At 56.2% G+C, this 11,035-nt stretch overlaps 1 protein-coding gene and 1 long non-coding RNA gene across 2 annotated transcripts; one reads left to right on the top strand and one right to left on the bottom strand.

Annotated features, from left to right (window-relative positions):
- Window positions 1–4,137: 4,137 nt before the first annotated feature.
- Window positions 4,138–4,485, bottom strand: LOC105747799 (uncharacterized). The gene has a single exon (XR_007471303.1). It is a non-coding gene; the product is annotated as an uncharacterized LOC105747799 (long non-coding RNA).
- Window positions 4,486–4,635: 150 nt separating this feature from the next.
- Window positions 4,636–10,333, top strand: VAX1 (ventral anterior homeobox 1). The gene is made up of 3 exons (XM_004265790.3): window positions 4,636–4,876; window positions 6,072–6,259; window positions 8,107–10,333. The coding sequence occupies exons 1-3, from the start codon at window positions 4,636–4,638 to the stop codon at window positions 8,671–8,673; spliced, it is 996 nt and encodes a 331-aa protein (XP_004265838.2). The 3' UTR covers window positions 8,674–10,333.
- Window positions 10,334–11,035: the final 702 nt, after the last annotated feature.

The raw sequence follows: 11,035 nt of genomic DNA, 5'->3' as shown, positions 1-11,035 counted from the left end.
CTTTCTGAAATAAAAAATGAAGACGGAAAAAGGAAGCAAGGTGTAGCACCTCTGATCCTACTTCCTGCTGCAGTGACAAGGTGGAGGCATGAAATATGAAAAACACCCCCAAGGCTCAGATTATGATGTAGTTAATTTATATGGCACTGTTCCATCAGTTCCAGAGAGAACATTCATTTTGTTCAGGTTCTGGGAAAACTGGGTGGTGGTGGGAGTGCAGTTTTAAGTCAGGAGACCAGGATTGTAGCACAGATGCCCCCACTAACTAGTTGTCTAATCCTTAACAAGTGACTTGGTCTTTCCAGGCTCATTTTCCTCATCTGTCAAGTCAGATGAAGGTTATGGAATAGATGATCTCTAAAAATTCTTCCATCTCTACAGTTCTATTCTGGGTCTGTATGCACCTGCAGACATCGATGTGGGATCAGGAAGGGTACCAGGGAGGGAGGCACATTTAGTCAAGAGCATAAAACACTTTTACCTGGAGCAGCCCTGTGTCCTCATGTGTTGTGTAGACAGGCTTGTCTCAGATTATCCAAATAAATGACTGGATTCTCTCCTTTCATTGCCAATGGACACACAGCTTTAGTTTTTTCTGGGAGCAGCTGCTGCTTTTCTGAAATTTCCATCCCAGGGCTTCCATCTCCACTCTGTCCTCCTCTCAGAAACCTGTCATGGTTTTTCTGGATGGATGCCCATAGAATTTTAATCCAGTCACAAAAAAGTACTATGCATAACATAAAGCAAAACCAGCTTATGGGTTGTCTGTTTCTTTACTGAATTTGTTTACTTCAAGGGCTTGGAACATAGAAGGGCATCGTTCAACAGCACCATTTGTGCTGCCAGCCCAGAGCCATGGCCAGGACCAATGAGTTCCTTTAGTTGAGGATTTGTCCTTGAAGATGTGGAGAGAAGGCCTATATGATTCAGTGGCCACCCTGGGTCCTGCCCCAGGTCCTGACACTTCCTGACTCTTGGTAACTGGCTGCTTAATTAAACTGGTTGTTTCTCCATAATGCCCCATTGTCTTCCCTTCCCCAATAAGTATTTGCATTTCCAGTAAGGGGTGGAGGGGGGAACTCCCTGTCCTCAGGAAGCTTAGCAACTTAAGCTCTCCTAATTTAAGCTAACTTTAAAAGGTGTAGTTCTCCAACTTTAACTTGTGGAAAATTCCCCTGGGGAGGCAGCCAGAAACGCACATTCCAGGACCTTGCTCGTAGACGTTCATTCAGTAGGTTTGGAGCCGAAAAAACTGCATTTTATTCAGTCCAGGGCAGCTTGATGTAGGAGGGTGATAGACTACTAAGAAGGGCTCATGGCTAGAAATAAACAGCATTATCAGAAACAAGAATTTCATGTTTGCATTTGTATTTCTTGCTGTCTGGATAAAATTCATGTAAGTTGATGCCTAATACTCAGGATTCCTGGCATTAACATTAAGATCCTTGCTCTGTATCTCTTTGACACACATCACTAACACTGGCAGATTCTGAAAACTTAAAACAGGCATATTAGTGCCTCCCTGGCCGAGAGGTTAAAGAAATGAGTTTATGCACCTGGTAACTGACTGCTCAGTAAATAGTTGCCACTTATATAACAAAATATGCCACTATTATCCCCTACAAGACGGGGGAGGGCAAGAGTGTCCGAGGCCCAACTTCAAATCGGTATCTGGGATTTGGCCACAGTTGGGCGTATCCTCTGGTGCGGGAGAAACGTGGCCATGGATCTCCCGGGCCACCACCCCGGGACAGCCACCAAGGCGTCCTTACTACAGGCAGCAGTTCGTTGCTTGGCTGGTTCACCCTCCTAGACCTAAAATATGAGGCGGTGGGTTGGGCATTTTTATTTTTAAAGACTTCCCTCTGGGCCTTTGACCCGGCACCGCAGGTATAAGCATGGATTTTGCGGGCCGTGAAGCTGGGTGCGGCCGGGGAGGATCCCTGCGATCTTGGACTCTCCGCGGCCGGGAGGTCTCCGGAGGGAATAAAGAGGCCCCCAATCCTCCTGGGGACCCGGAGCGGTTGGGGTGGGACCCCTGGCCAGAGCCAGCTGGAGAGTTCGAGGCCCCACCCTCCAGGGGGCGGGGAAGGGTCGGTGATCAGGAATTTGGGGCCTCACATCTCCCCGCCCGCGGAGGCCCCAGTAACTGACTCTGGTTGAGCGCTGCAGGTAAACAAGGGCCCCATCCACCGCCCAAATCCTCAACAGGAGGACCCGAATCCCAGGGACCAGCACTGTCAACGCGGTAGCGGGAGACCCCGCGGCGGCGCCCCGCGTTGGCTCGGCCAGCGAGGGAGTGAAGCCCTCGGGGCCTCGGAGCGCCAACCTGGGCGTTTGAGCTTTGCGGCAAGTCACTGGAGAGTTGGCTGGATTTTGTCCCAAGCCCACGCCACATCTTCAGGACAGGACGGCCGCAAGGACCCCTCCCCCCATCCACTCCCACCCGTCCCTACCGGACGGCCCCGGGAGAGCCGGGACTCAAAGGCACTTTCCACCCCGAGGCCCAGTTGGCGTGGGATTTGGAGGGCCGCCGCCCGTGCGGAGGAGGACTGACGGACCACCGGTCCGCTGGGGACCCGGGAAGCCCGCCGCCCTGCGGAGAGTAGCTCGGGACAATCGCGTGCTCACTCACACACACACACACACACACACACACACACACACACACACACACACGTACACACAACCCCCAACCAATGAAATAAAGTAAAAGCCCAAGGTCTGCCTCCGTGGACAGAGACGCCCCCCGGAACCGGACCGAGCGTGGGTTCTCCCTGGGGGCCAGAGGGGCTGGGGGAGGAAGGGGGAGGAGGACAGAGCAAAGGAGCCGGCTGAGGGCCCCTCATCATCTCCGCCCCCGATGCTTGCTGGAGTCCGGCTGGGGGACGGCGGCGGCGGCGGGAGGGAGCGGCGGGCAGAGCCCCTCCGATCCCACCGCACACACTCTTACCCCTTTCCCTCCCCTCCCCCTCTCCCACCGGCTCGCCGCGACCCCCACTCCAGCCCCCTCCCCTTCCCCTTCCCCGCCCGCCTCCGCCCCCATTCTTGGAATTGTGTGGAAAAATTCTCAGCCAAACCTCCCACCTCTCCTCTTCCCCCACCCCCGCCCCACTCCCCACGCCCTTTAAAAAGCCCCCTTTCCTCCCCGGCCCCTGCACTCTTTGTGAATGAGGGCAGGGAACACGGCCCTTCCCCCGCCCAGGAGCCACGCCAGACCGCCGCACTCAGAGGACTGTTTGTTAATAGTCCAATTAGATAATTGCCATCTTTCACTCCTTTTGCTCCGCATTTCCCATAAAGGAATGAATGGGGAGAGCGGCGTGGAGAGGGCTTCTGCCCCGGCAAGGTGACGAGAAGGGCTGGAGCATGCTCCTTGCACAAGGCCATGCGCTTGAATTGAATCATTGTGGCCTAATCAATGCTCTTATTGGATTACTGGCTGTTGCTTTTCTCAAAGATATTGTAGCAGAGACAATGAAATAGCTAGGGGAAAACTTTTTTTTTTTTAAGCAGATCTCACAGTTCAGATTTTCTCGGCTCTCTCTCCCTCTCCCCCTCTCTCTCCTGCTGGACTCTCTGAGTACAAAGCTGCCCTTTGAATGGGCTGCCTCAGGGCTGCTGGAGGTGCAGGCATGAAAAAATCCAACTGGAACTAAATGAAGAGAGGTGGCAGTTTAAGATGGCTGTCAGCTTCGAGGTGTGTTAAGGAGTTGTTTGGGACGAAAGCTTGGCTTTTTAGAGGGTGGGGGAAGTACTTTTGGGGAAAACTTTTTCTCCACCCCCCCCCTTTTTTCCCCTCCTAGAGGCGACTGCTTTCTTCTGCCGCAGGGTGTGTAAGGGTTTTTGTTTTTTGTTTTTCTTCCCCCCTCCATCCTCATTCAGCTCTATCTGTCGAGTGTGGAGAAAACCCCTCTAGCCAGTGTGTGAGCAGGAGGGTCAAAGGCAAAGGGAAAGTTAATAATGCCTGCTAACGGTACTAACAATTCAGGATGAATCTTGTCAAAAGTTTTTCTGGAAGTGTGGGTCTTTGATTGTGTGTTTCCTGAAAGCAAGACCAATCATTTCCGTTTATTCACTGGCTAAACCCCTACTTGATTGGGGACAAGGACAGAAACCATCCATTACGGTCTGATATATTATCCAAACAATTTAGTGTATTCATGAGGTAGCCGAAACGTGGAGGCTGCGAAATTACCCGTAATCAATTGCAACAGCGAGTGTGCGTCCCCCCGGGTGTCGGACAACTGCTACTCGCAGTCTCAGTAATAGGCGGGAGCCGCAGCAATTCGGAGTTGCGCTGCTCGCTACCTGATCGCCAGGCTGGGGACAGTGGACGTGCTCAGAGGACGCGGGCGCTGACGAGGCGGCTTCGCCGCTGCTCCACCGGGATCCACGACCAGACCCGCCGCCTCTCCGCGAGCGCGCCACTCGGCGGTCGCCGCCGACCTGCCCGCGGCCGCCGCAGCCGCCCCGCGGGGGCATTCATTCTTGCCGCTTGCCTCTCTCCGGACCGAGCGTAGGGGCTGCATTGTAGCGGTTTTGTCTCCCGTCTGCTTTTTTTTTTCTCCTCCCCCCACCCCCCCTTTTTTTTTTCTTTCTTTTTTTTTTTTTTTTGTTGCTCTTGCCTCTCCTATGTTCGGGAAACGAGACAAAATGGACGTTCGGTGCCACTCGGACGCAGAGGCTGCCCGGGTCTCGAAGAATGCGCACAAGGAGAGCCGGGAGAGCAAGGGCGCGGAGGGGAACCTCCCTGCCGCCTTCCTCAAGGAACCGCAGGGCGCCTTCTCTGCGTCGGGCGCCGCGGAAGATTGTAACAAAAGTAAATCCAATTCAACCGCGGACCCGGATTACTGCCGCCGGATCCTGGTCCGAGGTAGGAATGGGGCAGGGCTGCGGGGGGCGTTCTTTAGGGGCGACTCAGGGGCTCGAGCTGCGTGCCGCCACCGACCCCGGCAGCCCGGGTGGGTCTGCCTCCTGGGACTTAGGAGAAAGTTGCTGGCCCTCCCCGTCCCGGGTGCGGCCAGCCGCTGGGGATTCCCACCTGGGACGCGCGCTCTCCAGGAGCTTCGATCCCTTCAAGCCTCGAGAGGCCCCGCCGGTTTGGCTGCTAGGGTAGCCGAGGGACTGTGCGGGAGGGCCCAGGATCCAGGCTGCGGCCTCCGACCCGGGAAAGAAGCCGGAAACTCTGGAGGACCTGTTAGCATCCTGCGGACTGGAGGACCTGCGGGGAACCCGCTCGCGGGCTCCCGCACCTTGGCGAGTTGAGCGCGTCCGAGGGGGCCGCGGGCGCTGGAGAACAGTCGCGGACCGCCGGCTACGGCCAGGCCAGTTGGCGCGCTGGGCCAAGGGGCCCGGCGCCGCGCTCGGGCCTGGCCGCCGCCGCTGGGAGAAGCAGCCAAGCTGGGTTGCCAGGCCGCGGATGTCGCTTTAGTGCTGGCCTCGACCCCGCTCTGCTGCGCGGCGTGCGGTCGGCTCCGGCGGTGGCGGTGGTGAGGCCCGGCCCCGGCCCGGCGCCGCCCCCGCCAACTGATCGCCAGGCCCTGCCGGCTCCGACTCGGTCCCTCCTCCTTCCGCCGCCCTGGTTCGGGAGGGAAGGAGACCCCGGGATGGGGGTGGGAACCGCCGGAGTGCGGTCTGGTCAACATGCTCCAGAGCTGGGGCCGGCAGGATCTGAGCTGGTCAGTGCGGGGACCCTCAAGCTACAGGGGACCCAGTCCACGCAGCCGAGGCCCCCAGACCAAAAGGAACGTCAGCCGATTTGGAATTGATTTTTTTTTCTCCCTTGTTCGGAGGGCTCTACAAAGGCCAAGTCCGATTCCCCTTCCCATCAGCTGTGTGGAGTTAGTCCCCCCACCACCCCCACCCCCACCTCCCCCCACCACCCCCACCCCCACCCCCCAAGCACATACAGCGTCCTTGCTCCCCGGCTGTGGCTGCAGGCCCAGCAGCCCGACTTCCCACCTCCGGACTGCTGGCTGCTGGTGACTGTGTCCCAGGAGCCAGCTCGGGCCAGGGGAGGTGGAGGAAGGCAGGAGGGTTCTTGTGCCTGATTATCTCCCCTTCCCCAGATGCCAAGGGGTCCATCCGAGAGATCATCCTGCCCAAGGGCCTGGACCTGGATCGGCCCAAGAGGACGCGCACTTCCTTCACCGCGGAGCAGCTCTACCGGCTGGAGATGGAGTTCCAGCGCTGCCAGTACGTGGTGGGCCGGGAGAGAACCGAGCTCGCTCGGCAGCTCAACCTCTCAGAGACCCAGGTACTCAGCGGCCGGGCTGCACACAGCTCAGCATCAGCCTCCTTCCCCTTCACCCCCAGCCAGCTCTTCCTCACCACCTAGCTTGACTCTGGATAGAGCTTCCCAGGTGAGGCGGAGAAGATAAGGAGGATGGGGAAGAAAGGGCGAAGGCTTTCTCCCTTTCCTAAGCCATCCCTTTCCCCCTCCACCCCAAATCTTCCTGGCCTCTAGCCCAGGAGGCCCCAAATCCTATCCTTTTGGATTTCTTTTTGGACCCCAGTCTTGAGAATTCCCTGCTTGTCTCTGCTCTTGGAGGAACCAATGTTTGCCCCTGTTTTGGCCACAACATTTTGGCCAGATTTCCAGGCACACCCCCTCTGGAGACCCTAGCCTTACACAGCACCCAGGCCCATTCAGCAAGAATGGGGCTAGGGCCAAAGCCCCCTGTTCCAGAGCATGGGTGACAACTAGGGATCAAAAAGTTGCATATTCCAGAGATCTGCCTTTGCAGACCAGGCTGCCCCAATGCTTAAGGCTTTCCCTGGTCTTGAGCTGGACTCAGCCCCATTCCCAGCCCTGAGCACCCACTGTGGGCACCTAGGAGACCCTGTCTTAAGTGCCAGTGATGTGTGAGGTATGGGATGGGAAGCAGATCTGGGGCCTTGGGAGCCAGCACTGACAATTGTGCTTGAGGTCTTCTTTACATGAAATCCATATGATGCTACTGGGGCTGACCGCATGAAGTCTGGGCCCAGGAGCACTTTACGGCCTGAGAGCTTTGTGTTGTGGGGTTCATTTAGGGCCTCCCCAGGGCATGGTACCAGCTTGGCCTACAGAAGGCATATTTCTTTCTGAGGACCAGTCCCTTGACCTGTGCCCAGCCCTGAAGTGGGTGGGGAGCATTTTAGGTATGGGATCTGGGCAGAAAGCTGAGAATCAAGGACAGAACATACTGGATGTTCGAATTTGAGTTGGCATGGTAGCTTTTTCCCTATTCTCTCAGCCACCATCCCTCTTAGTTTACAAAATCTAGACAGAATAACCTTTCCCTAGAGCTGCCAAACTCCATTCTGGGCCACCAGCTAGGCCTGAAGCGGGGCAAAGGGAGAACAGGAAGTAAGAGGGGAGGTTGACGGAGAGAATTTAGTCCACTCCAGCCTACTGACTTCCTCCCATGACTCCAAAGTTCATGATGGAGAGCAGCTGAGTTATAAATTAAGGGTATCACTCAGCCCTTTCGATTCACCTGGTGGTGAGGAAGCTTGGCCTATAAAGTTCATCCTGCACCAGTTATTCAGTCTATAGCCTGCTTGCTGCTAGTTCACAGTCAATCTGACCCTAACAAGCAGGAAGTAGCTTCTCATAGCCTTCAACAGGAGGAGTGCTCTGGGGCTAAATTCGAGCCAGTTGGGCCACTCTCCTCCCCATTCACCCTCACTTCCCACTTCCCGAACTGCATCCTTTAGGCCTTACACCTCCTGGAAATGCGGGCTTTTATGCAGCACTGATCCATAGTCCCGCTGCGGGTAGTGCGGCAGCCCAGTGAAATAACTTCTGGTCTTCCTTCCAGTTAGGGTCATGGACATTTTTATTTCTTTATTTGTAACCCAGGCTGGCCTAGGCCTGCTTCCATGACCCGGAAGCGCAGCGTATGGGAGCTGTGTCCCCCTCTTGGCGGCCCTGACTCCCCGCCCCGCCCACCCGCCCCGCAGCTCCCGGCCCGACTTCTTCGGGCTGGGACTGGGACTGGGGCTTTGGCTGAAGTTGGGGGAGGGCCCCCTGGAGCCCTCGCGCTCCGGGAGCCCGCTCCCCTTGACGCCCGTCTCCCTCTGCCCCTCTCTCCCACCCTCCCTGCGCCCGGCGCGCAGGTGAAGGTCTGGTTCCAGAACCGGCGCACGAAGCAGAAGAAGGACCAAGGCAAGGACTCGGAGCTGCGCTCGGTGGTGTCGGAGACGGCGGCCACGTGCAGCGTGCTGCGGCTGCTGGAGCAGGGCCGCCTGCTGTCGCCGCCAGGCCTGCCTGCGCTGCTGCCGCCATGCGCCACAGGCGCACTCGGCTCGGCGCTACGCGGCCCCAACCTGCCGGCCCTGGGCGCGGGCTCTGCCGCGGGCTCGGCAGCCGCCGCCGCCCCGGGTCCCGCAGGCGCCGCGTCCCCGCACCCGCCGGCCGTGGGAGGCGCTCCGGGCCCCGGGCCCACCGGGCCAGGAGGACTGCACGCGGGCGCACCGGCCGCCGGCCACGGCCTCTTCAGCCTGCCCGTGCCCTCGCTGCTCGGATCCGTCGCCAGCCGCCTTTCCTCCGCCCCGTTGACAATGGCCGGTTCGCTGGCCGGGAATTTGCAAGAACTCTCCGCCCGATACCTGAGCTCCTCGGCCTTCGAGCCTTACTCCCGGACCAACAATAAAGAAGGGGCCGAGAAAAAAGCGCTGGACTGATCTTAAGTGTTTTCCTGTATTTATATTTATAGTATCTATCGTGGTGATATTTATGGATTCACGCGCATTAGGCACCCGGGGCCCCTGCGCTGGGCTCCCGGCTCCCAAGAGGCCTCTGACAGCTCTCCTTCCCCACCAGGCTCTGCTACCAATATTACCCCATTTGGGCTATTTTTTCCCCCTACCATTCCTCTGTGTCCTCCCACACCCACCCTTCGCCCCCAACTTCCTTCTGAATCCAGGAGAATCCAAAGAATTGGGGGGAAAGCCCGAGTTAGCCAACCTGATGCCCCAACCAGTGCCTGGCCCTGGAGGGTAAAGTCTGGTTCTAAGTCCGGAGCACAGGACATCTGCTCTAGATCGAGCCACTGCTGCCGTTGATTATTCTTATGGATATCTGAAAAAGGAAGCTGCGAGCAGACCCCAGCTGAAAAGGCTGACAGATTTCATTAGACCAAAAAGGAGGACGTTCCTTCCTCTCGCCAGAGAAGCCCCTGGGCCCCACTTTGCGGACTTCTCGAGACAGCCGGTGCACACGCAGCTTCCTGGCTGGACAAATCCTGCCGAATTTTCTCCCCTTTAAAGAAACTCCAATCACAACCACCCCCGACCCCAGGAGACAATAAACCAAACATCGTGATGGGCAGCGGCAGTAATAAATTTGATCTCATCAGCAATAAAAGGAGAGTAAGAACTACCACACAAAACCAAATGGAGTGGAACCAGTTTTTAAATACTCATAACGATGGAGTTTAGAAGGCGTAAGAAAATGCAGGATACAAAATGCGTCCCAGGGCAATACAAAATTAAAGTTCTGGGTGTAATGACTTAAAACAGGAATTTAAAAGGGAAAAGCAAAAGAAAAGCCTATGCTGCTAAGTGAAAGAAAATTCAGAATCTTTTCCGAGGCTGCGCCGGGAGGCGGCCGACAGCTTCACGCTCCTCCAGGAGAGAGAGCTGTGCAGCTGGCGGCAGTTCCCGGACGCTGGCGCTTCTCCCCACCGTCTCCCTTGTTCCCGGACCCGTGGCTCCGGGCAGAGTTGCTAGGTTTGGAAACAGATCAGTGCCCATTGCCTCCTCTCGCCCTCTCCCCGGATTCACGAAACCCTCCCAGCACGCAGGAAACGTCCCGATTTCAGAGTTCTTTGCGGACGGGAGGCAGGGACGCAGCCGGGGACATCAGGGCGGCCCGGCCTCCTCTGTCGGTAGTCTCCATATCCCGATCAGTTCCCTGCGTGGATATGAAAGGCATCCCTCTCCACCGCCTCCCCTAAAGCACCCCAGGGTTTCGACGGTCCCAAGTCAGAAACCCGGACCGCGACGCTGTCGCGGCCTCACGCCCTAACCGCACAGCCACGGCCACCCGCATTTTAACCAAAACCACAGACCCAGACGGCGAGGTGCCGCAGTGTCTAGAATGTATTCCTCCATCCGAAGCGAGCGCAGAGCATTTTTAAAATAGTAATTTTATTGTAAATTATTTACGTCGGAAGCTTTTTTTCCTTTTTTCTTTTCTTTTCTTTCTGTCTCTCTTTTTTTTCCTTAGGCAAATAGTGAAGAAAATAATGAACGATTCAAACGCGGGTAGGTGTCACTGAATCCTGGCTACTAACTTTGTTCTGAATGTTTTGGATATTTGGATGTTTTGTATTTATGTGGTGAGAGTGAAATATATATATCTATGATGATAAATGAGGTGTATTTTTGTCTTGTATTTGAAGGATTAAAAAAACAAAAAAGAAGAAGAAAGAAGAGCCAGCAAGTGATGAGTCTCCGAGTGGGGACCTGAGGCAGAGGGTGGCAGCCCCGGCAGTGCCGGGCCCTGCCACTGGTACCGAGAGCGCTTGGGATGAGGTTTGGGGAGGGTTTCGGTCTGGGAGACAGAGGCGCCTGCCGACGATGTTTGTTCTGCTTCCTTTCACTCTCTGGCTCTCTGTCCCAGCGGTGTCGAACCATCAGGCCCTCCCTCCTAGATCTCCCACTTGGTGTTTCTTGGTTTATTTAGGAATTTGTCTCCGGAAACCCTAGAGCTCCTGCCTAATAACACCCCCAGCTTCTAGAGTTTACCAGCCGCAATCTCCACGCCGGCAGTATTTTGGATTTGTGCAATCACAGGGCCCAGAACAGGGAAGCTTTTCCTTTCTTCTGACTTATAATAAGTCTCTTCGCCGTCAAAGAGAAACTTTGAAGGAGCAAGAGAATAAAATAGTTATTAACTCCTGCAGAGACCTCTCCCCCCACCCCACCCCAGTACATACAACACACACAGTGGTGACGGATGTAGATTTTGCAAACAGAAATCTGGGGAAGCTAGGAGGGCTGGGGACGGTACTCCAGGGCGCGCTCTTCTAAAGCTGAGCGG

The sequence above is a fragment of the Orcinus orca genome, chromosome 14, assembly GCF_937001465.1.
Source record: "Orcinus orca chromosome 14, mOrcOrc1.1, whole genome shotgun sequence".
Taxonomy (NCBI): domain Eukaryota; kingdom Metazoa; phylum Chordata; class Mammalia; order Artiodactyla; family Delphinidae; genus Orcinus; species Orcinus orca.
This window is presented reverse-complemented; position numbering and strand designations above follow the sequence as displayed.